The 27,318-nt window shown below is 36.0% G+C and overlaps 1 protein-coding gene and 1 long non-coding RNA gene across 2 annotated transcripts in view; one reads left to right on the top strand and one right to left on the bottom strand.

Moving 5' to 3' along the window:
- The window catches only part of LOC146003485 (glutamate-gated chloride channel-like), a 126,934-nt gene extending 103,899 nt beyond the window's left edge, over window positions 1–23,035 (top strand). The window contains exons 7-10 of the mRNA XM_083141778.1: window positions 915–997; window positions 5,064–5,198; window positions 6,300–6,730; window positions 22,046–23,035. Of these exons, the coding sequence (XP_082997904.1) occupies window positions 915–997; window positions 5,064–5,198; window positions 6,300–6,730; window positions 22,046–22,276 (880 nt within the window). The 3' untranslated portion in view covers window positions 22,277–23,035. The remainder of the gene's footprint in view (window positions 1–914; window positions 998–5,063; window positions 5,199–6,299; window positions 6,731–22,045) is intronic.
- LOC146003493 (uncharacterized) overlaps window positions 1–27,318 on the bottom strand; it is a 319,461-nt gene that overhangs the window by 271,788 nt on the left and 20,355 nt on the right. The gene's annotated exons all lie outside the window — the stretch shown is intronic.

The following is a 27,318-nucleotide window of genomic DNA, read 5'->3' as shown; positions in this document are numbered from 1 at the left end:
TGTGACGGCGCTCCTGCATAACTGGTAGTAGGAGGTACTGGAACATCCTCTGTATTCACCGGTATGAGACCGTGTGATTACGACCTTTTTGCCAAAATGAAGGAACCACTGGGGGGGAAGCACTACGACACGCGCGAAGCCATCATACGTGCTATAGGGCGGTCACTGCGGGACATCGATAGAGATGGACGCGCTGGCGGTGTACGGCACCTTCCATACGTGTAGCAGAAGGTCGTAGAGATGAGGGGCGATTACTTTGAAGGAATGTAACATGTGCTCCTCTGCCAATACAGTCAAGTACCAATTATACCAGTGTTGCCATTACTTTTTATCCAACCCTTGTACATTAATATACAACACAGATGAAGGAAAAAAAAAGAAACATCAAAGACTGAATTGTTACTAAATCAACATCTGACTGCGAATACTTGTTAGAACCCACCTGATGACAGCTATTTGTGTGTGTTTGTGTGATTTACAGTCAAAATATTGGATATTAAAACACTAATATGTACCAGAACTTGCAATAAATCACTTTTGTAATTTTAATTTTATTATAAATCATGTTGACACAAGGTATTAGTAATGCTTTAAATAAAAGATTTTTATTAGAAAAGACTAAGGACAATTGCACTCACACTCAATCAATGATCACTACATTCAAAAGGCCTTGAATCTTTTATATTTGGTTCTTCTCTAAGAATTTGGACAACTAAGGAATGTCTGTGCACGCTAACGCATAGAGAAAGATAATTGGAGCAAGAATTTGTGTGAGTGCTAAAAAAAGATAAACTGTGCAAGTCATTAAACTAATAATCACAAGTAATGAAATATTTAAAAGTATAGTTTTCAACTGTTATTATTATTAATTATTCCAGTGTAATATATAAGTTAAAATGTTCTCATTCTTTCAGAATATCTCTGACACTTGCATGTCCAATGAATCTCAAGTTGTATCCGCTGGATCAGCAAACGTGCTCTCTCAGAATGGCCAGTTGTAAGTTCATGTTTGTTGTCAGATGTGATATTGATTAAAGTAAGATTACATTAGTAAATGTTGCAATGAAATATCAGCATAAGATGGAATAACTATATAATAATAATATTATAAATAATAACTATATATAATTAGTCAATGTTGTGATTGCATGCCTTCACATCTTTCTTACCATGCAGTTTCAGACTCCAAACAACTAGCTTGGTATCGACTTCATCCTCAAGGACAAGACATTTCAGTGTCCATGCAGACAAGATCCTTGTCACACTCCAGGTTGCCAGTGATCTAAACATTTCTTCACTCCCCACCTGGAAATATCATGCACCTCATATCGATTTTTAACTGACTGGTATGAAAAAGGAAGTCACTTCAATGGTAGTATACCAGCAGAGATTTTTAGAACTTTGATCAAATGTCCCCCTCATATTATTGTGTTTTATTTGGATGGATCAAAATCAAATAAATCAGTTCGGTTGTGCCTTCATTGTTCAATCTTAGGCACAATTATGTTTTACATCAAGCCAGTTCTATTTTCATGGCAGAATTGTATGCACTTTTGAAGGCTAGGGACTTTATTTTGGAGCAACACTTGTACAAAGTGCTCATATGCACCCATGCACTTAGTATACTGCAGTGTACTATAGTGCAGCATATTTTAAGACTGCTTGTGTCATTGTCTGTCAGCAGTGATGTTCGCTTCTGCTGGTTGCAGGTCATGTGGGCATCCAAAGCAATGAAGTTGATACTAAAAAGCCTGCTAATACAAATGATGTTGTTCTGCTCCATCTTCTGCCAGCTGACGACTTTCAAAATATGTTGCACCCCTGGCAGGAAGAGTGGAACAGAATAATTAGACACAAGCTTTGCAATATCAAGCTGAAAACAGTGGTCTCTTATAGAAAGAGGCAATCTTAACTCCATGGGTACAACTTCTCACACTTTAACACTTGCTGCAGGGTTTGACCCTCCATTGTGTTTATCATGTAATCTCATTATAACAGTGCACAATACAGTTGAGTGTGCTGACTGTCATATCCTCAGAAAACATTACAACTTCCCCAACACCATAATCTATATTTGGAGATATTGCCACTAATTAAACTACCATTTTTAGCATTCTGAGATGAACAGCATGTTTGCATTGGCCATGAGGATATGTTTCAGAACTTCCACACCATTTAAACAATTTTTGTGCAGGTCCATCTGCATATACAATCTCCAACTTCAAGTGAGGCATTTTACACCCACCCTCTTTATTATTGTTTTAAAATTTTAACTTCTCACTAGGAATCTAACCTCAGACCTTACTATGCTATCAGAGAGTTCATGCTCAATTAAATTTGTGTCTAATACATTACAAGTACGAGGGCTGCTGGAAAAGTTTCTGCAATTAATATGAAAAAGACATGTGAAATTCTGGGAATGGCTTTATTGTTTTTCAAAGTATTCACCCTTAAGATCGATACACTTTTGCATATCCTCAAACCAATTTTGAAAGCATTTTTTCCACTCTGAAGCTGATACCTCAGAAACTGCTGTTCGGAATGCGTCAACAGCTGCTTCAGGCGACACAAATCGCTCACCACGCGTCTTATTCTTCATGTGTGGGAACAAAAAGAAGTCATTAGGTGATAAATCAGGTAAGTGCGGACAATGAGTCATTAATTCAAAATTTTTACTGGACAAAAAATCAACAGTTTGGTGTGCTGAGTGGGAACTGGTGTTGTCGTGGTGAAGAATAATGCGACGTTGGGTTTGTTTTACGCAATTCATTGATGACCTCTGGCAAACAAATTGTTGTATACCACTCAGCATTTACAGTCCTTCGATCTTCTAAAGCTATTGTTGCCACATGTCTGGTATAACCGAAGAAACAAGCAATCATTTGCTTCGCAGCACTCCTCGAACGAACAACTTTTGTTGGTTTCGGCTCACTTTGAAACACCCAAACAGTGGATGCTGTTTAGTTTCGGGTTTGTATGAATAGATCCAAGTTTCGTCCCCTGTAACGATGTAGTACACCAAATTTGACTTGCCTCCGTTGAATTTTTTGAGCATTTCTTTACACCAATTTACACGAGCCTGTTTTTGAGCTTCGGTCAAGTTATGTGGGATTCAACGGCTTGAAAGTTTCCGTACGTTCAGATGACCATGCAAAATCGTATGTATTGCTTTCATGTCAATGTTCAAGGATGCCTGAATCTCACGGTATGTCACATGCCGATCTCTCTCAATCATTTTACGCACAGCATCAACATTACTGGCAACAACAGACGTGGATGGACGACCTTCACGAAATTCATCACTGAGAAATGTGCGACCATGCTGGAATTCAGAAAACCAATTGTACACAGTCCTATTGGATGGTGCTTCATCCCCAAAAGCCAAATAAAGTCGCTCGATGCATTGTTTCGGTGTTAAACTACATTTGAAATCATAAAAAATCATTGCCCGAAAGTGTTCACGAGAAATTTCCATTTCTCACACGAAACTACTACTTCAAACTGCTGTGAAAAATAAACGAATAGGCTTAAACAAACAATCAAATATAATTTAAACATAAAAAAGGTCTATTCTTCCGATTTTTATAATAGTGGAACACTAGCACCACTGTTGGTGGTAGTTTGCAGAAACTTTTCCAGCAACCCTCGTATCTGGATTCATTGGCACATAACTATATAAAGAATGGGTATCCAAATATTTAAATGAGAATGTGGCAACTCAAGTAAACATCGGAGATGTTGAAGCCAAGATTTGTGCTGAATATGGATTTGCTGATGCCGATACTTGAAAACTCTTTACAGTTCAAAATAGTTCTGAATATTTAATTTTTATATGTAAGTATTCCACTGGAACTATATTATTGCTTTAAATATTCATTTTCACGTGAAGTGACAAATTAATCACCTTATTCACTTCACTCCTCAATGTCATTTCCAAAATAATGAACATTATGTGCATAATTTTCAGGATATTTAGACCCGACAAAAGTATCGTGAGATATTTTTGCAAACTTTGCGGAACACACAAACTCCAGGAAAGTATCAGCCGGCATACAACATTAAATTCCAATTGATACTTTCCGATACCAATACATGGGACTCTTAGTTTGGTCTACTATATATATGCATAGTGACAGTATGTATTCCTTATGTGAGATACTAGGATAAAATATACAAAGATATGTAGATATCCACCATTCACATTATTGAAGAATTACTTTATCTTAATGATGAATATCTAGAGCATTTGGATATCTGGATATCAATTCATCATAATTATCTGGATTCATGTTCATGAAAATTATTCTAGGAGTCTGTGAGGAAAACTGCAATTGATACTTTTTTATTCAAAATACTGCCTTCGTAATAGTCATTAAAAAATTATATCTAATAAAAATGTTAAAAACAAGTTACAGATGGTAACACTATCAAAATATATCAAATTACTGATATTGTGGTGATAAATAATGGACCCTATTATCTAATAAGTACAACTGCTAAAATACCCATATAGTTGCTCTTTTTGTTTTTTATGCAGAAGTAGTGCAAAAGTAGCAAAGTAATGCACAAGAGTACTGTAGCTGTAGCAAGCTATTTTTTGGTAAATGTAGCTGTAGCTCAGTAGCTTATCCTGAAAATTGAACCTGGTTTACTGAAACAATTGTTATTTATTGTGTATATTTATTATATATTAATTAGATATGATAGAAATAAAACACCAATGCAGGCATGCAAGTAAAATAAAAACAGAAATCCGACAACTTCAACCTTTCCAGCAATTTGTATATATATTTGGAAAAAAAATGGGTTTACCCAGACAACTTGGGAGAATATGCCACTACTGTAGCAAAGCTACACTTTTGGAAGTGTGGCTGTAGCTGTAGTGAAGCTACTTTCAAAATGTAGTGTTCTGATTACTGGGAAGTACATGTACTTTTTCACAGAAAATATCACAAATATCCAATTCTAAGTCCAATTATATTTTGTTGCATATGCAACACAAAGCCGGAAGCAAGACTGTGCAAACTATAACATTTGTGATTATAATGAAATTTGATTTTCAGATGGGTGGACAACACATGACTTGGTGTTCTTGTGGAAGTCTGGTGATCCTGTGCAAGTTGTCAAGAATTTACATTTACCAAGATTCACTCTTGAGAAGTTTGTCACAGATTACTGCAACAGCAAAACAAACACAGGTAAGAATTCTATACACACACTCATACACACACACTCTCTCTCTCTCTCACACACATTCTCTTTCTGTGTGTGTGTGTGCACTCATGCATTCACACAACCATGCATGGAAGTAAAAAAAAATACAAAATAACACGACTGGCAGCTTTTTTGTGTTTTACCAAAATTACTGTTTTTGTATGAAATAAACGTCTGACAATTATAATATAACAAGACTGATCTTATTTTAACCAAGAAATGCGAGATATGGCCAACCTTAATCTGTAGTAACATTGCAACACACCATGCTAAGTATAACGAGAATCATGTTGTGTAGGTAGTGAGAATGAACCAATTTTTTACTGATTATTTGTCATGAACAAAGGAGGAGGCCAAAATGAAGCAAACACTTCTTTAATGAAATGGAATGAAAAGAGCTTGAAACAAAGGAACTTTGATTCAAGTGGCTGTATGTTTGAGAGGGAGATTCAAGCAGAGAAGAAACGTTAGGCATATTTTTTCATGGCAATGACCTTCATTGGTCTGTCTTGTGAATACCAGTAATTAGATAGCAAATATGGCAAACACAAATATATATCACAATCCAAAGGAGCTAATGATGTGTATAGTTCAATCAAAATTTTCTAAAATGCAATAATGCAATTACCTCCAAACAACTTTCTCCCAGTTAATTATTTCCTGTTCCCCAAACTGAAGTTACCATTGAAAGGATATCATAAAAGTATTTGTGTCCTACATGGTTGAGGAGAGGATAAGCTTGGTTATAGCTATGCAATGTTCTTTTACCCAGGACTTTCAGCAAGCATGCACACATGTTTTACTAAATTAACAATAACTGTTGTGCAAAATACAGCATTTGTGTAAAATACAGCATTTCTAAAAATACTGACATTATGACAATATACAATTGGTGTCCAAGAAAGTTTGCATGGAGAGCATCAGTGTGTAGCTATCATCCATCTGATACTTGGATAAATATAACAATAAGAAATTGGAAAAATATCAAACTTTTGGAACGCTATTCATGCAGTGTTATATGAATATTTAACTATACACAGCACAAGTAAAAAATAAAAAGTTCACTCATTTCCTCTTTCTTGCAGGAGAATACAGCTGCCTAAGGGTGGATCTGCTGTTCAAGAGGGAGTTCAGCTACTATTTAATCCAGATTTACATTCCCTGTTGCATGTTGGTCATTGTCTCATGGGTGTCTTTCTGGCTCGATCAGAATGCCATTCCTGCACGAGTGTCGCTCGGTGTCACCACCCTTCTTACAATGGCTACCCAAACATCAGGAATTAATGCTTCCCTGCCCCCTGTATCCTACACAAAGGCCATCGATATTTGGACTGGTGTGTGTCTCACTTTTGTGTTTGGAGCTTTACTTGAATTTGCACTAGTAAACTACGCAACTCGTTCAGATATGCATCGTGATAATATGTTGAAGCAGAGGAGACAGTGGGAGTTAGAACACGCTGCTTCACTTGAAGCTGCACTTGATCACTTGGAAGATGGTGCTGCAACATTTGCAATGGTGAGATTATTGATTTCATTGCAATTATATATATACGTATTTACTTCCATATAATTCATAATTCTACTTCATACAAATGGTTTTTCTCTTCTTTTGGAATGTTTCAGTTTTTAATTTCATTCCAAAAAGAACATGTCATATTTTCTTCTGTCTCAACGACAGTGAAAGGAAATAATTCACAAAATAATAAAAACAACATAATCTCCTGTAATCTAAGTGGACCTAACTTAAGAAAGTCACAATTTTCTTAATATACTGAACACCAAGTTACATTTCATACATAAATTAGCCTACCTTACATTACCTAACTATCATGTCTCCAATATTTATTTAACATTATTCTGGCAAGCTGGTCCATTTACATATAGTTAAAATGATTACTTGATACACATACTATAACATACCACATTTAGGATTTTAGCCATGATGTGTTCATGAATGCTGACCATATACATTTTAAGGAAAAAATATTTTTGGTAATTATAAGTGGTAATATTTGTAACAACCAATTAAGATTCTCCTAACTCCTCCTTGCAGGAGTCGAGTGTAGTGCATTATTAAAATAATTATATTTCAGCATGCAACCTTCGTAGCTCAAAAACAGAATTATTTTATTAATGTACTACACTCCTGCATCAAGGAGTCAGGAGCGACATACACAAATATTGTAAAAAGAAGAGAAATGACAACCTTTCCTTGAATAAGACACTTGTGTGGTAACGGCCTTCTTTTAGGGCTACATTTGTAATATTTGAGCAATCTCATGGCCCAGGGGTTCTACCCCTCAGCCCTGAGGTATGGCTTTTCACCCTTGAGTTATTTCCCTAATCCTTATTCTAACAAATGACTGGTTATGAAAGTTATACGGAAACTGTAAGTATTATGTATATGCATACGTAGTAAGTATTACATCGTTTATTTACATATGAACATGTATATATATTTCACTGTGTTTTTATGTACATTCTGATTACTTGAAAACATGTTATAGAAAGCAACATATAAGCAGCATTTCAGAAATGAGAATCTTTAGTTAATGTTCCACTATACAATTAATTTTGAACAAATACAATTCAAAGGAAGAAGTGTTGATAAACTTTAACATATCATATTGGCATATAATCATTATTGCACAATTACTGATATGAATCTAAATGTGTATTTAATGCATATCCTGTTGTTTCTAACAAATTTACAAATATGCAGCTTCTTTTCTAAGTCAAAACAGACCAGTCAGGTCATATTCATTCAATAAGGATGTGAATGAATCATTCACGTTCTTCACTAAATGTTTGCCAGGGTTAACTTTTTTTGTGAAGTGAAAAAGAGGGTACAGAGTCATTCCATGACCAATCGGTCAGGCCAGGTCACCCACCATGGATTTCAATGAAATTTTGTATACTTGCAGCTTTGGCTTAGGTAAGAAAGTATATCAATTTTTCTTCTCTGGGTCATCAGAGTTTTACAGTTACAGGAGGTCAAAGTTTTCAAGATATACTGATCCTGTTGTTTGTAACAAATTTCCAAATATGCAGCTTCTTTTCTGAGTAAAAACAGACCAGTCAGGTCATATTCATTCAATATTGGTCCTGACTCCTCGTTGCATTAATAAAATTATTATATTTTAGCATGCAACCTTTGTAGCTCAAAAACATAATTATTTTATTAATGTACTACACTCCTGCATCAAAGGGTCAAAGCAAATCCTGAAAACTTTGACCTCCTGTAACTGTAAAAGTACAAGGCCTGGAGAAGAAAAAATTGATAGAATTTCTTATCTAGGTCAAAGCTACAAGTATACAAAATTTCATTGAAATCCATGTAGGTGGGTGCCATTTCAATTCTTTATTGGGCGAATTGACATGGAATGACCCTATATCATTCTTATTTTCTTCTCAATTTTCAAAAACAAATGTACTTATGTTTTTTATGTTCATGTACAACCTTTCATTTTCATTTTGGCATTTCTATGTCTACAAGAACAGAACAACATAGAAGACAAAATCAACTGGATGCTACATGATACCATGTTCAAATGAATGTAGATATGAGTTCAAGTTCCGAGATGAAGTGACGCAAGAGATGGTTTGTGTAGTTGTCTGATATCAACTTACAAATCACTAAAATTATACCTAGACATCTCTTATTACCTAAAAAGAAGACCTGGCAGGGAAATAGAGGATGTTACAGTGGGCCTGATGTTTGCAATTGTGTATCACACTGTTGCAATATCATTAATAGTTATGGTGTAATTTTGTTATTAGCATTGGTAACAATGCATAATTCAATACTGTGAATCATGAGAGCCATTCCATTTCAAATCAACCAACGAAGAGGCACTTTTCAACCTTACATATTTTGATTCGTTTGAAATTTGGCATACTGAAAGAGCCACCTGAGGTAGGAAATATGCAAAGTTGCAGATCCATATCTTTTATATTTTTCCAAAATTACAGTGTTACAAACTGTGCGATTTTGACCATTTTGTTTTCCATCTTGTTAACTATAAATTGCAATGTTTTGGCAACCAGGGCACCTATAGAAGTGATTCGGACAGTCAGGCACGTATCCAGGAATTCCTTTCGGGGGGGGCTCAACACCAATTTTTAAGGGGTATAGTAAGAACCTCACAATTGTATATTTAAGACCAGTGGTGGCAATTTGGTTCCAAAACGGGGGGGGGGGGGCAGAGGGTGGTGCAAGGAAAGTTTACTTTCTCTTGGTAGACAAGGCTTAACATAAAGAGGCCATAATGTTGAGGCAATAAAATGGGGAGCAACTATCCCTTAAATCGTCGCCACTGTAAGGCTGTCATTTTAATGAGAACGTGAAATCGGAACATTTTTTTACTACTCGACTCCTCTGTTTCCATGCATTAACATTGTGTGTGCCGGAACCATCTCAGTACGTGTGTTTGTCCATTTCTTCTCATCAGGCATAAAAACATCTATGGTGTCTTTGAGTGTTTTTACGAAGCTGTTACACATGCACGGGATGGACAATCCAATCGACAACGCGAGATTCAAATTGTGGGCTGCGAACTGGACGCAGACAGCTCTCGAATATGTATCTCTGATTCGAGCCTGAACACCACTAACGTGTCTTGTACTCCCATGTTTGCAGCTCTTATAAAAGTCGATACCTACCAAATTGTTTAGATTCAGGCCTTAGCGCTCACAAGTGTTCAAAAATGCCTGTCACAGCTTCCGCTGTCTTGTCATATATCGGCACAAAACAAAGGAAGTCTTCTCGAATACAGCTGGATCACGAAACAATTAATGCACAATGAAAAACCTTCCGTTCCCAACACATCTAATGTTTCGTTTCCCAGTATGATCAAATGCTTATTCATTTATCTCCAGTGACATGCCCAAGGGAGGGTTGGTGAGGTCATAACCCCATTTGACCCAGTATTCCTTTTTCTTAAAAAAAAAAAGAAGAGGAACGTCAAAGACAGGAAAAAAATAGCAAAATCAGGACTGACCACCAAAAATAGTATGCGTAACCCGTCTCCCTTCCGAAAATACTGAGCACGCCTCTTTTTATCTCGGACACATTTTTCAAAATCAACTCACCACAAGTTTTTATCATTCCGTATTGGAGATTGAAGTAAGATGCGTTCTTCCTGCAGGTTTGGATATGATCCTTTAGGGTGCTGTCGTCTGCCTGCCTTCACACCTAACCTTAACAAGGCCCTAATTTTCCATCCTTGTGACTTGGATTTTCAAGACTTAGGAAGGTTTCAGACCGAAGGGACACGCGATACATGTCGATTGGAATGGACCAATCAACAGCAACGTTTCACAGCGTAGCGACACAAATGGCCGCACAAACCTAATCTTCAGGCGACACGGTGTGAAATCTCCCTTATTAGGCCACTGTCATTGTCACCTCGAAGTAGTAGCTCTTGTTGACCACAGAAAAAAATTCTCAACCGGTGGGAATGCTCCTCAGTTTTCTTCTCTCTCCTATATTTTCTGTGCTTGTTCACTATACAGGCAACACCTTACGATTTGATATACACAGGACATCTACTATGTAGACATTTTAACGAAAAATCGGTTGAAGTCAAGGATGGCTTGGCTCAGTTGGTAGAGCTCTGATTCGGGTCCTGGTAGAGCCTGCAATTTCCGCCTAAAATGTCTACATATGCAACATATTCTTGCTTTCTCTTCTCGACATTCATAAAATTTTCGGCTGTCTCTTTGTATAGTGGTTAAGTGTTTGAGTGTGGGTCGAACCCAGTTGGCTTAAACAAAAGTATTTTTGTATACCATTAAATTCTCGGACTGCATATACGGAATTTAGTTCCGGCAAAACTAAATCATTACTCAAAACTTTGATTTTCAGTTGATGTATGCAGCTTATTTCTGTTTTAATAAACCACTCCAATATCCGGTACTGCTGAAATATTCACTTTAGAGAGAGAGAGAGAGAGAGAAGCCTTGATCTCTTCGGCCCTCGACTCGGACTAGCACTACATTGAGCCCCCGGAAGTTCTACTGTCGTCAATGTCTTCATTTTCGAATCACTATATCTTATAAAGCAACCAGAGGACGCTGACTGATCACTAATCGACTGTATGAATTGTCACACTTACCTCTGAAATCTAATTAACCGATTCTTTGTAGAGATGAACCGAAAAATTGAATCCGCGTATCTGTATCCTCATTATATTCTAGAACGTTCCACAGATAAAACGATTCGTTAATATTGCCAGTAGTTGACTCCTTCTCTCATTCAAGAACGTACCCTCTCCGCCTTCCAGAGATTATAAATTACAACAAATCGTCCTACGTGTGGCGCTACCTTTGTTGTGTAGCTTCCAAATGCTGACAAGTCTCTACATAGTGCTCAAGTGCGCTGCAACAACACTGAAAGCACAAGAAAAGTTTACGTGCAATATTATCAACAACAGGGTTATAGAACTTTCTCTGTCTTGCCTCGATAATTGTCTATCTCCTTAAATCATCGTCACATTATTCAAAAAGCCAAAAACATAATTTTATCTATTGAAAAAGAAATAAATTCCTGGGGGGGGGGGCTCGAGCCCCCTCAACCCCGCCTTGGATACGTGCTATTAACAATAACAGGGGTATAAGACATTATCAGCCTTGCCTCGATAATTATTTCTCTCCTTAAATTATTTTCACATTATTCAAGAAGCCAAAAACCTAATTTTATCTAACGTAAACTGAAAAATTTCCTGGGAAGAAGGTCGAGCCCCCTGTGTCCCATCTTGGATACGTGCTATTGTCAATAACAGGGTTACGGAACATTCTTCGTCTTGCCTCTATAATTATTTCTCTCCTTAAATTATTGTCACATTATTTTATTTCACACCACAAGAAACAAAAAAACCTCATTTTATCTAGTGTCAACCTAAAACTTTCGGGGGGGGCTCGAGCCCCCTAAGCCCCCCCTCTGGATACGTGCCTGCGGACAGTGTTAGAAAGGTCTTGAAGGGCTCTTTCACACGATATATAGCATGCCCATGTCAGGGTAAAAAAAACAACATTTGAACGTGGTGCAGGCAAGGTACATGGTGGAAAGACTAACAGGTTGATGCATGCGCATGGCTCTCAGCAGGATGTCACAGCTCTGACGTCATCCGAGTGACCAAAAGCCAAGAGGGGATCTATTTTAGAGCATGACTAGTGCTGTTTCCAGTTGTTCTTAAGTCTACCCCACCGAATTAGAGATTTGTATGTTTTCTATGTTCATTTCGAGAATGTAAATACATTGCGAAAGTGAATATGCGTAACTCTACTCTTTATTTATGCCTGTAGTAATCATTACAGAAAACCGAAAAGAACAAATATCAAGTGCGGCTTATTTTCCTGCAACTTTCAAGGTGGGAACACAATGCAAAAGTATGCAACAACAATCCAGCAACCTCATGACAACGAACCTCCTCCTATCAAGAGTAGTAGCCTATAATTTCCAGATTTGAGAGTAGTGAATTACTGCCTTCGATTTGGAAGATGAGAAAACTTGTGATAATTTATAGGTGAATAAGGTAGGGGTAGGCAGTGAAATACATGAAAACTTGGACTAAATTTTTCTAGGTTGCACATAGACTGAGCAAGATTCAATTCTTGAATTATAATATCTTTTGAGGTTTTTGGCATGCTACTGAATTACATCATACCATTCCTTTTACCAGATAATTTCCCTGACCAAAAAAGGTGTTGCTTTCGTTTTAGGTGTGCATGTACAATAACAAAACTATATAATGTTGCACGTAGTTGGTGGCACTGGCGGGCATGGATGTTTTTTCTGTTCCTCTCTCTCACTATATATATATATATGTGTGTGTGTGTGTGTGTGTGTGCGAGAGAGAGAGAGAGAGAGAGAGAGAGAGAGAGAGAGAGAGAGAGAGAGAGAGAGAAAGAGAGAGAGAGCATGCATTTTGGACCAAATAAAAATGCAGCCCAAAAAAATTTCCAAAATTGGAGAAAAAACTGAAAATGCGACAGAAAAATTTAAGTTCTCAACTAATCTTCACTCAGAAGAAGAGTTGTCTCAGTAATCAGAGTGACTTACAGAAAATAGTTTGAGTTAGTTCCATCGAGGTATCTTACACATCCAAGTCTCAAAGTCTGTACTCAGAAGAAAATTTTTACTTAGGAAACTTTCGTGGAACTTAAAAGACACAGTCAAGATTTGCCCCGTATTTGCCCAAATTTTTGTATGCAATGACTCTCTGTTCTACTTGTTTTCAGTCATAATTTCTATAAATATATTATAACAGTTTCTTAGTTTGTTCAAATTAATATTTATCATGTAATTTATTACAGAGTATGTATATGCAGATCTACCTACTAATTTTAGAGATCAGCATGTAAAAAGTTTTAAAGCATTAACAAATAGGCTATATATATCCTACAATTTCTGTTTCTAGTTTTTTCTTGCAAGTCCAGTTTATGCAATGATAGGCTAATCGGGACTGAACCTACAGTTTAAAGTGGATCCGAACCACCCTCAATGTGCCTCACTGGGATATGGAACCTCGGACCCATTGATTAAGTTACAACTACGCCATCGCAGAGGTGCCGAACCCACAATTTCTTACGAAACTCACTTGCACTGTTTTGCATGCAAAAAGATTTTCCACTTTGACCTTGTCTAGTGTATTCCAAATAATTTGTTCTTAATTAATTTAGTCTACATTGGAATTAACCTAGAATGAAGAAAAGTGACGTTAAAAAGAAATCGGCACCTCTGATTGCCTCCTCCCCCCTTAATAATTTGAAACCACTAGACTGAAAAAACTAGACGTGATGGGTAAATATGAATTTCATTTTTGGAATCAGTATGCTGAAATTATTCAGACACAACAGTCATCTGCTAGACATCCAAACCCATGCAAGCTGGTGTAATTGGATGCCCTTCGCAAGGATCACTCCTTACACCCGAGACAGGGAATCGAGTCTGGATCCTTTGCTAGCATGATGGAAACCAGGACGACTTATATTAGGTTATAATTAGTAAGGAATATTTTTCACAGTAAGGTGTGAGTTTAATGACTAAGTAAAAAATCATGCTCTTGAAAATATGTAAGTGGTTAATTTTGAACTTCAGAAGGTATATGCTTTCTTAAATATTGCCTCCAAATTTTCAAAAGCTAATGAAATGTTTTTGTTTACCAAAGAACGCTTCCCTGCTCCTCTGTCTACAGAGGAACAGAACCCGCTTCTGCAACACGGATGACGTCATGCTTCAGGAGGGAGAGTTTTCACGACCACGTTGCATACACCTTCTTGTCTTTCCACCATGGGTAAGGTAAACAAGTATAAAAATCGTGAAGATGTGACGAGCACACCCCTAAAAACACATAAATGATAATCAGGCTGCAATACATAGCTAAGTACTTCACACTGTGCCACTATGCATTTCAGACATTCACATGTTTATATTTGTTTACTTTACCTCTAACTATTGTCATCAATTCTTAATTTACCCAGTACTGTGTGGTATTCTGATGCCGTACAATATTCCGGGCCAAGCATGTGCCACTTTCGGCTACCAATGAGGCTCATACCAGTGTTCTGCCTGAACAGTGCACGATACGTTGAAAATTCAAGCACTTTTTATTGAAACCCACCTATTTCCAACAACATTTTTCGCTATGTGCACTCCTATGGGATCAGACTTTTGAATCACACTGTAATTACATAATCTGAGAATTTACTAGAGCTGAGCTGATACCACCATTTGCCGATACCGATACCATGACCGATACCCACCAATACCGATACTTGTATAATTCCAGTATAAAATAAAAAGGCTAGTTACCGAGTCATACTAACTTGTCACATTACTAGGCACATATTTAGAAATATATAATTTAGGGAGCCAGTCCAAGCAAAGTGTCTCAGAAATATAATAAAAGTGTTTATTTAATACGTTAATATAATTATTGGTTGATTCGTAATAATATGTAAATTAATTAATTAATACTTCATTTCTCCGATGCGTATGGAGTATTGTTGTATGTAACCACAGACTAAGAAATGGAGGAAAGACAACATTAATACCTATCTTGTTCTTTATTTCTTGACTAAAAAAATGTTATTACATAAATAGTAAAAATACACTCTTAATCAGCAAAGATTCATCATCTAGCTTACGTGTAGTTAAGACCGCTAACATTTGTGTAAAAACAACTGTCCTGGCAAGGAAATTAATGTCAAAGAAGTAAAAAATTGAATGTTTATTGAATAACAAAAGGAATGATGGTACGTCCATTAGATGAAAAGTAAAGTTCCTGATAAATATTTTATGTACATTATTCTAAGTAGTGGTGTACATAAATCTTTAGAGGGGCCTCCCCGATGGTGTAGTGGTACCGCCGTCGCCTTGTAATCAATAGATTCCGGGTCAGATACTTAGTGGAGGCACATAGTGGTTCGGGTCCCACTTTAAAATGTAGGTCCAGTCCCAATTAGCTTATTTTCCTTAGTACTGCCATTCAAAGTCGTATGTTCCCAATCTAATCTTGGCAGAAATAATTGATTGATTGATTGATTTGCTTGGTTTTACTTTGCTTTTTGTGCCACTTTTGGCTAATTTGCGAAGATGGGTTTGAGTGATGATGTGATGAAATTGATGAATGGACACTGACATCCATCCCCATCCCCGGAACCCTTGGCGTCATAGCGCAATGTGCTAACCACTTCGCCATGGGGGCCAGCTTTTGGTAGAAATAAACAGTGGTCGGAAGTAGCATCACTACTGTACCTAGCTACAAAATTTGTAGCTGTAGCAACGCTTCATTTTGAAAATTGTAGCGGTAGCGAAGCTACAAAATCCCTGTAGTTGTAGCGAAAATTTTGCTACAGCTACATTTTTTCTCAGCATTTTGAGGTAAATTTTGAATGTCGCAATAGCATTAAATAAAATCGACATTAACGCATACTTTACCTGGAGGTTCATAAAAACAGTCTATTACATGGAAATATGGATAATCTAGATTATAAATATCTTGATATTGCAGATTATAATAGATATCTGCGTAATGTATTTCATGAGTATCTGAATAATTATAATATCCAGATAACTAACTGACACATATGAATATATTCCTGGTAACAGCTACGTTCTTTTTAGCTACATCGCTATTTTGGGGAGAAACTACTAGTTTGCGCCCACCTCGGAACAAATACTGTGGACATCAATGGTGTAAGAGCCCTCAAAATATCAATAATTACTATGTAAAACACAACTTGCAGTGAAAAAACATGTGATCTATTTTTGACTACAGTGACAAAGCAATAGTGCCAGCAAAATGGTTCAGTACGTTAACAGTAATGATCATTGTCAGTATATAGAATCTCACCAGCAAGAAATTATTACGAGAATGATAAGACATACACTTTCTGGAATTACAATTATTTTCGTCATAATATTTGTTTAACATTACGTTTAGATCACTCGGGTATACACGTCAGTTTCTTCAATATATTTTATCATATTGTAAAAAGTACGTACGAGTTATTGACTTTCCTTCAGAATCGACAATTTTCTTTAGTAAATATACATTGCTTTCAAATTTATGTATTTTCCCTACTTTTGCATCAATTTTCTGTAACTTTTACTAATCATGGCAATGAGATTGAATGGTTTATTTAGTTATTCTCTTATCTATAGTCGCGTTTTGCCACTTTCGGCTAATTGTGAGAATGAGGAAAAATGATGACTGATGATGACCAGTGTGGGGAATGGAGGAGCAGGCATCTTTCCTGCTTTTTGTTTTGAGTCCACTTTATGCATAGATAAGCTAATCGATACAGGATCCGAACCACTATATGCTTCCGCCAGGTATTGAACCTAGAGCCCTTTATTACAAGGCAACAAAATTTTGACTGTCTCCAGGAAAATAATCCCAACATGAAAACTTCGGTAAAGCATCGCTGCATGCATTTCTCATTTACACCATTAGAAGCACCCCCAGCTATTCCCAAGGATTCGAGTAAATATCCCCCCCCTCCCAACTAACATTCTGTTTAAGTGCTAAGAAGATAAAATTGATCAATATCACATTTTTTATCTTATTCCCATTTTACACAACGCGTTATAGTTAATTTCTGTACACATGATAAATTCCAATTAACTTTTTAAAAGTCGTCAGTCACAGAAATATTTTTGATATGACAATGAGAACAACACGCACACGTGTAAGACATCCTTTTCATTAATATTCCACGTGAGCAGCAGGAATATTTAATAAGATAAATGATCGTTATAAAGCATAGTTTACCCTCCAATATGTACTTTTCGTTCAAAATGCTGCCTTCATATCAGTCTATTAAAAAATGAAATATTCATTCTCAAGAAAAATATTTTATATGTGAACATAAATACATAATCCTACCACATTTTGCTCGTGCATAGTTGTAATCATTAATTTGGGTAACACCCTTTGTAATCATTAATTTGGGTAACACCCTAATTGCAATATTCATATATCAAATTTGAATTGATATGCCACTTGCATGGGTACGTTATTCTCAAACACTATAGTAAAAACAAGTAACTGAAGTTACACTGCTATAAAAAATATCGAATGGTGGAAATCATGATAATAAATAACAGAATCTACTTTCTAGTAAGTACAACTATGGGCTTCTTTGGAATATCAATAAGCTTGTTTTTAAGCTTTATATGCAGAAGTAGCGCAAAAAGTAGCAAAGTAGCGAGTAGCGAACAGGAGTAGCGTAGCGAGCTACTTTTGGGTAAATATAGCTGTAGCTGTAGCGAACCTACATTTTAGGACGAGTAGCGCAGCTGTAGCAAAGTGTGACGTCTTGTTCGAATTCGATCTTGTTCTTGGCAATCCGTCACAACCCATTCTTTTTTTTATTATTTTGTTCCCTTGAATATCTCCCTGTAATAGAAAATAAAACAACACACCCCCAAAAAATACACATGTATATATCTCTTTAGTTGCTCTATCACGGGTGGTTCACGTGCTGTTAGGAAGAAAACCAAGGATTAGACAAATCAAAATGGGCAAAGGTCAAACTACTAAAATGCAGTCTTTCAAAGTATCAAATAGTGCATCGCTCCAATTCCTTCTTGCATGTACCGCCAGCTGGTCAGGAGTTTTGTTGTGGGCTCGTCAAGTCCCACTCCCGACAAACTAACGTGTACATGACTCAGAAAATCTACAACTGCTTTTTTTGCCCCTCCAAAAAAATACCTGCTACCCAAAAATTATACAGGGGAAAGGTGAACTTATCCTAAATGGCACCCTGCATCCTCCTTCATTACCTGAACAAGTAAGATTGTGTTATTTTCTCAATGTACTTTTTTATTTCTTTAACAAGTGCAGTTTTTGATTCCTTACAATAACAATACGTAACAACGTGTTCTGTATAAATAAGCCCCTTCAAACAAGAATCTGTTAACAATTACCCCCCTTGACAGACTTCACAAAATATTTACTACGACGATCAACGTCGACTATTGTTTTTATTTCCATTTTCTTTTTTTGGTTCCACTATCTCTTACAAACACTTATCCTTACAAAAACTATGTGCTACATATTCTTTCCTTCTCTTAACCACTCTCATATTTAGAGGAATTAACCCCGGCGATAGGAAATTCTAGCATCTTAGCTCGCGATGTTTTCTAGAGTTTAAAAAAAGGGGGGTGGGGAAGGAAGTGAAAATGATTCAAGATTTATCAATTACAGTAAAACGGTAAATTAAACCCTTTAGGTAAAATACCTAACTCCATGTAACGTAAGCTTCCACGTTCTTGTCGACGTACCAGGTGTACGGGAAAATAAAGGCTGAGTCACGCCCAAGTTGGCTCAGGCGGCTATCACGTCGTGAAGCACCGCTGCTGGAGTTGATGTTATCGCGGTCGCAGCTGGGATAGAACTCTGAGTCGCCTAACAAGGAAACTTCTGCCCCGAGAAGCTCGCCAGGTGGCAGTGCCGTCGATCCCATGCGAGCTTCTGGGAAACAAATGAAATTTCTCAGCGAACTAACAATCCTAAGCATCGGGTCTAATTCCTCATACGGGGTGGGCCGAAGAATGTGGCAAAATGGGATAAACAAGTCCCGATTCACCACAGAAGCTACTTTTAAAATGTAGCATTCTGATCACTGGAAATAAATAACCCTCATTGGCCGATATGAGCAGTCACAAGAAAGACACGAGTGAAGAGGATATGTATAAATTGCTGATTCCCCTTTCCGCTTGAAAGTAGATAAAACAAAGCTAATTTCACAGTGACTTTCATCCCTCTTTTCCAAGAACTCCGCCAGTACCTGACCCAGCATTATACCACGTTTATTACAACCTGTCCCGGTTCCCGCGCTAGCTGCGCTGGCTTTTCTCGGTGCTGGGGAAAGTCAAAGCCAGGCAGCCAATTAAAATATGCAACGTGGCAACAGCGTCTACGTAAGCGCCTCTCTTCTGTCTTCCATTCGCTCCTCGCTGTCCAGCATACTATTTTTTCCTCGTTTCTCATTGGCACCGAAACTGTCGAGCGATCCCTAGGGTGGGAAACGGGACAGGTTCTAACAAGCACGGTATAGTGCGGCGGGGGGTTACATCGGTTAAAAACATCCGCCTATCTTACCACCACGATCTTCAAGCAAGAATTAGCAATGAATTGTATATTTCCTACAGCGTTAACTAAGCAGTTAGAGCTTTCACTTGCCCATGGCTTTGATCTTGCCATCTGCTTCCCAGGAGGGTGGGTGTTTATGATCCAGTGTTTCTAGGAAAATCTATGGATGTTAGAAGTACAATATAAAAATATATATACTATGAAATACTTACGTTTCGTGAGTATCTGTTTTGCGAAAAAACAATGTTTCGGGATCCTACTGTTTCCATCTTCAGTTTTTCGTCTAGGCCAGTATAATCACTACATAGCCGCGTCAATATCAACTGACTCCATACATGTTGATATTGAGTAAACTTTTCATCCTTTTTAACCTGTTTTACCTGCCACCTCAATCCTTGCCTTAATTGACGTGGCTATGTACTACTACTACTACATAGTGACCATACTGGCCTAGACGAAAACCTGAAGAAGGGAACAGTAGGATCCCGAAACATTGTTTTTTTCAAAAAACATAAGAATTTCATAGTATATACATATATTTTAATATTGTACTTCTAATATACATAACATGGGTAAGTCGCACATGCCTCAAATATGAGTTTAAAATCTATGGAACTTATTGTCCTGGTCTTCCAATCTGTCACAAGGAAGGGTGAATGAACTTTTAGAAAGGACAATTGTTGAGATAAGCTGTTGCCCATTTCTCTAGCAACTGAAAATCTTTGGTATCACCGATGTCAATAAAGATACATTAGTATCGGTATCAGCTCAGCCCTAGAATTTACACATCATATTCATGTACGTTAATTCAAACAATATTGTCTTTCATTTCTGTTAGACTTTTACTTTTGAATATTAGGAATTTGTCTATCAAAATCTGTTAAAATACATTACCTAACCTACTCTACTAACCAAAATCTAACATAACTCCGGATCCCACTGACGTCCCACTTTTAAATTTTGTAGTTATTGAGTAATAGTGTACGTATGTCATAATCTTTTGAAAAACATTGAAAGACCTATTTTTGAGAAAATGGCTACCAAAGTTTTCTTTACACCACCTTCAAATGTTTTTTACTCTGATATAGGCACGTTATATCTCTTGTGAAAGAGCCCTTCAAGATCTTTCTAACACTGTCCGAATCACTTCTATAGGTGCCCTGGTTGCTGAAATATTGCAATTTAAAGTTAACAAGATGTTGAAAAAATGGTCAAAATCGCACAGTTTGCAACACTGTAATTTCGGAAATACAAAAGATATGGATCTGCAATTTTGCATACTTTCCTACCTCAGGTGGCCCTTTCAGGATGCCAAATTTCAAAATGAATCAAAAAATGTTAGGTTGAGGACCTTGTTCACATGAAAATGACCCATGAAAAGCATTTGTAAGCAGTATTTTAGAAACATTTTGGGGATTTAAGTTAGATTTTCAGCATTCATGGTAATAAAATTTGTTTGGGTTGAACACATTGATTTCTGGAAGAAATCCCAAAATATCAACTTCTAAGCCTGAAGTTTCCCTTAGCCAGAGGCAGTACGTAAAAATGTATTATGATCAAGAATGGTAATTTCAGTATGATACACATTCATTTAAACAATTCTTTTTGTAGGGCAAAAGGTATAACTCTACTGGATTCCACCACAAGAGCAGACAACAGTAGGTGGCTGTGTCATTAAAAAACCAACCACATTGGAGAACCTGCCACAAATGCTGCCAAAGCTCACCACACCCCTGTTAAAGGGGTCAATGCTCTGCATGTTATGCCCCCCCCCTTACCGGCTCAAAATAGAATATGCGTGCACCATGGAAGATTTGTTTGTAGCTGTTTGTTGCAGTGTTAGTGTTTGTAGTGCTTTAAGGAGCTTTTCGGCATAGAAGAGCTTTATGTTCAGATGTGAGGGAGAAAAAAAACAACATGTGAAAAATTCTTGCAATGTAAAAAGTTATTCTGTGGTGAAGCAGATGACACAAGTGTATCAGCAACAGTGTTCACATGACTCTGCATGGAGTGGCAGAAAGCCAGTACTATTATACCTTTTGCCCTATAGTTGGTTTTCAATTATATGACCTAGTGCATGAACCATGGTCTCATAGGGACATGCTTATTGGATATGAAAATATGCTTTCATTTGCACATATCATGAAACTGCATGCATCTAGTATCTTGTGCTTTGACCCTGAACTAATTTTAAAAATGGTATATACAAACAAATCTTCTTTTTCCAGAGACCACTAGTACGTCACCCACCAGAAGCCATGACAATTGACAAAGCGAGGCCATGTGAAATTCACATGCAGCCACACAGGGGTAGGGGATACAAAAGCTGGATAAGCAAATTCCCAACTCGCTCTAAAAGAATAGATGTAATTGCTCGAATAATCTTCCCTTTGGTGTTTGCACTGTTTAACGTTGTGTACTGGTCCACTTATCTCTTCATAGAGGAGGCACCAAAGTAAAAGGAGAATTTTGTATATACATATATGTACATCCATATACATGTATATATTCATATATCAAAGCACATGGTCAATATAGTGCCAGTTTTATTCGTCCATGTGGAACAAGGGAAGAATTCCTACTCCTTACTACCAGGACTCGTGGACAATGAAGGGGACTCTCACAGCCCAAAACCTACAAGAGTGGTGGTTTTTATTACCACTGCCTTCACAACAGACTGCTGCTTGTTTACACCAACATTTTTTTAACATTTGGTATAAGCAATAAGAAGACTTAAAAGGAAAACAGGGTCCCATTTCATAGATATATAGCAAGGATATTTTAGGGTGTGTACAGATCATGATAAATAAATCAGAAGTGGCAATTTTTCATTTTTTCCAATGCAAAGATGAGGGCATTACTTCAATATTTCTTATACCAAATATTTGGTGCTGCTTTTGTTCTTGCAAGATCTATAGTACAGTGAAATTAACAAACATTCACTACGGCAATGTAAAATTGTGGCAATCCATAACTTCCAGTTCAAAAGAATTCATATCAACACGTACGGAAAAAACAATAATAATATTTCTAGAAATGGTGTCTTATAAATGCATCTCCACATGAAGTACTTTTTCAAACATCAAATGTATATTTTTTCTAATCAAGTTGATACAACAATTGTTTACAATCATTGAAACAAGAACAAGGAAGAACAACATAATCCAAATAATCTATTAACAATGACTACATATCTACACTTCAGTCATATGCTACCATGTTGATTTTCACCATAGGCTGTAAGTTTCCACACACAAACATTGTGAAACAATTATATTAAAACTTATGTAATCTTTCCCTTTGTAATATGACAATATGAGGTGAATGGAATAGACAATAATGTGCAATCTTGACTAAAACATGTTCCTAAAGAATGACTCTCCACCAATACAAATACGGAACAACACAGTAACATTTTGTACTGAACTGCAACAATAACAAATTTAATTATTTACAGGAATTAATTTTGCTGATCTGATAATTCTATGCTACTGATATTCATTTATTCAAAATAAAATTTGGGCACAAACAAGAAAACCAATGATAACCCTGCTGAAAATTTTGTCTACTGTTTTTAGTACATCAATAGGTGTTTTGAAACATCTGAACTGTGTTTAGATTTTCAAATAGATATAAAAACAAACTGTAAATCAGGAGGAATGAAAAGTTATATTTACAGTCAACATGTTGAGCTAGACACACTACATACAATATTACATGTAATACTGAAGAGAATATTTCACTTGTAGTCAATGGCATGCCCAAGGAGGGGGGGGGGGGCGGGGTTTGGGGGTCATAATTCCCCCCTTTGGTCCACAATTCTACTACCTGGCTACCCCTTTTCGAAAATCCTGGGCATGCCACTGCTTGTAGATCTCCTACTGTACATGTACATTAGGCCTACTGAAGGTGTTCAGTAGGAAACCATTGAGTTTCAGTACATTTCCGAGAGACACAGTACAGTACAATTGTTAACAGTAGATTTTGTCTACTGTAAGAAATATATACACAAAAGAGCACGGTAAATAAACTACAAAAAGAAAACAAATGAACAGTTATAACAAGCAGTATGTATGTTCTCCTGCATCAAATTATTTTTCATTATGAGTTTCGCTTCATACCCAACACTATTTTTGTAACACAAATAGATCTCTAATTTTCTATTTATTAAACTGAAAACATGCAACTTCACATGCATATTCCATAAGTCTTCCCTTCAGAGTAAACAATCGTATGCTACAATTTTGCATTGGAACACTGAAAATACCCCATGTGTATTGTTTTTTACAACCCATTGCTTAATAACTCTTTAAAGACAAAGACTTTTCCATAAATTTGAGTACTGGCTATTTATGCTTTTATATGTACAACAGTATGATGTTTTTATTATTTTTTTAAAAGAGCTCTGGTAAATCTGCATGAAATAAGTACAGATAACTTAAATATTAATAATATACAATAATTCACTGAAAAGAGGATAGGTGAATTGGTTTGGATCAATTTTAAAAATTCAAGATGATTTAAAAAGTTGTCTGAATTATTCTGTCTACGCCTATCCTGTAATAAACTTATTACGTAACTTCACGCAAAGATTTTTAAAATGTTGATATCAATCAATCATACTAAACTAAACTCAAGAGATGCTGCATCCCTTTAAAGGCCAGAGCCTGCCAAACGACTTTTCCAGAGATCGCTTTCAAGTAGCTCCAAATTGTTCTCACATCAACACCGAAATTTAGGATCTTCCACCAGGAATCAAACACAGGACCACTGCCATCAAAGCCAAGAGTGCTAACCTTTGCCTAAGCAGGACCTCTAAGCCAATAACATTAAATCCAAATATAAGAATCGTTTGTGATTCAGGGAAATAAAAATACAGTAGTAACTGAAATTAACAGAACCATCTCAAAAAACAGTTTCGCAAATACAGTACGCATTTCATTTAGCATATTACAATATTTAATTCAATACATTATAAGTATTCAGTATATCATGACAAACAATAAAAAAAAAATATTCATTTTGTTTGGGAATTTTGAAAAATACTATATACTACAGAAAAGTATAGGCAAAAGATATTAGCATGTTCACTGCCAGTATCTACTCATAGTACTGTGCTTTTGGCCAACAATTTTGTAAACAACACACACTTTGTACAAACAAAAATACGAACTTCTGTTTGATATAATGCATGTAATTTTTTATAATTGCAATCACATATGTTAACTATATTTTTCTGTAATTTTTGAAGAATACAAACTTTTGTCTGATATTTCTCGAAATCTTGAATGACTCTTGGATGCAAAGGGAACCCTACCTTTTGACAATAACTCAATTTCAAACACTTTCTTGCTTTCCAAAGTATCTTATTCTTGTACAGATTAAGTCTCATTCAGCATCCTGAAATTGCATTGGTGTGTGTTTTGATTGCAAATTTAGTGAACATTTGGCAATGATTCCAACATTCACATATGTGTAACAGCAATATTACAACTTTGTAGTCTCATTGAGTCCCTTAGTATGGTGTGTCAGTGATGAACAATAACAAAACTAGGACAATGTTATTTCAATAAATGTGCTTGATTCTCTCATGTTTACAATCAGTATACTTCATAAAGATCTTTTAATGAACTGAATAATAAATTTGCAAATAGAACCATTTTGAACACTTAATTATTAGCTCATTTCCCATGGCTCTTAATTTTTTTTTTATTTCTTCTTAATCCTCATACAAACAATGAATGAATTCATAGCTATTCTTTACCATGAACTGTAGACACACTATTATCCTTTATCCCATCTTCCCAAGGATACAATCTGTTTTATATACAAAAATTGAGGATATTTTTCATGCAGACCTGTTGATTGCTTTAATGTCATTGACAGCAAAGTTAAAAAATGTACAAGTTTGATCTTTTACAGTATTGCCTCTAATCTACAGTTCAGATGTTTATGTCCGAAATCATGTTTTGTACTATGTTAAGGTGGATGTATAATTATTGTCATTCATTTGTAATGTGCTTGAAAAGTGTACAGAAACTAGAAAATTTATTTTATGGTTACTAGAAAGCACACAGCATATCAAATGGCACACAAATTGTATCTTATTTAAGTCATGCACACAACACTCATACACTACCTTACCAACTTGGCATCCACTTTTCACTTTCTAACATATACACATAGAAAGTAAGCAACAATAACATTGTATAATTAATTGCTATTACAAAATATTCAACTATTTCACAATCAGTGGATGACACACAATCACAGACAACTGAAACAATATGTAAACAGTTTGTGTGCTACTACTGTTTTTTTCTGGCCAAAGGTCATACTATAAAGCACTTTACAGCACATAGCTAGAAATTTAAATGGTGGCACAGAAGTAAATGCCAAAATATATATTTAAAAAAAAATGTTGGCACTTAATTAAAATTTAGCTTGGAAAGTAGAGATAGTAAAAAGCTTCAGTTTTTTTACTCAGAAAGCAAAGAATACCACATTATGTAGAAATTAGTTTTTCTATGACATGTGGATCAGTATAAGTTTATTGCTGAAGAACTAAGTCAATTTGCAACTTACATTACATACAACAATAGTCGATGCAAACTAGAGAGAGATTTGAAAGGGAAACTCTATAAGTAAAGTAAAATGAAGAAACACATCCCTACTTTTGCATTGTACTAGACAGAACAAATAACACCATAAAAGTATAAGGTTATAATTGAGTAAAGTGCCATTACTTAAGCATTAATATAGTACATCAGATTTACTATAACGTTTCCACACTAAAATTAATACAAAATAAATATAATTAAGTTACATCCTGAACAACAACTATTGAACAATTGAACAATTAGACTGCAGATACAAAATAAATTAATTTCAGGTAATTTTAATTTTCTACTTGGTCTCATACTGTTGTCAAAAATAGTGACATTTTATTTGTAAACAAACAAGTCACAGCGAAAATGGAAAAGAAATACAATTAGTAAACCACATACAAGCAATGTACAGCATTACTGCACACAGTAGTTCTAGTATATAGAGTATTATGTGTCTTATTATCAATATTAATGCTGGAACAATTATATATTTAAGCTGCGAAAGTTCATGAATCACCAATGTGAATTTGCAAGATTTATTCTTTTGCAAGTGGCACGTATAAGATATACAACAGTTAAAATTACTTTCTCGGCTACATGTTGAGGGCCAAAATTAGAAGCTTAATAAAATATAATAAGCTGATGTAAATTTCCATGCAGCTTGATCAATTGCATTTTGTCTCCAAGAACAGCATTATCTGTGTCAATATTAACTCTTTAACTACTTAAATAAATACTACATCTAGTTTTTATTCCTCATTATGTGAATTTCAGGTATCTACGAAATTCAAATAAGTTCTTAAAATAAATCATTTTGTTGCAGTAAAAATACATATTCCATTACCACTGCAAAAAAAGTAGCTGATATATAAGCCGAAATAATGAAACTTTAA

Source organism: Lepisma saccharinum, chromosome 1 (genome assembly GCF_977018435.1).
Source record: "Lepisma saccharinum chromosome 1, izLepSacc3.1, whole genome shotgun sequence".
In the NCBI taxonomy this organism is placed as follows: domain Eukaryota; kingdom Metazoa; phylum Arthropoda; class Insecta; order Zygentoma; family Lepismatidae; genus Lepisma; species Lepisma saccharinum.
This window is presented reverse-complemented; position numbering and strand designations above follow the sequence as displayed.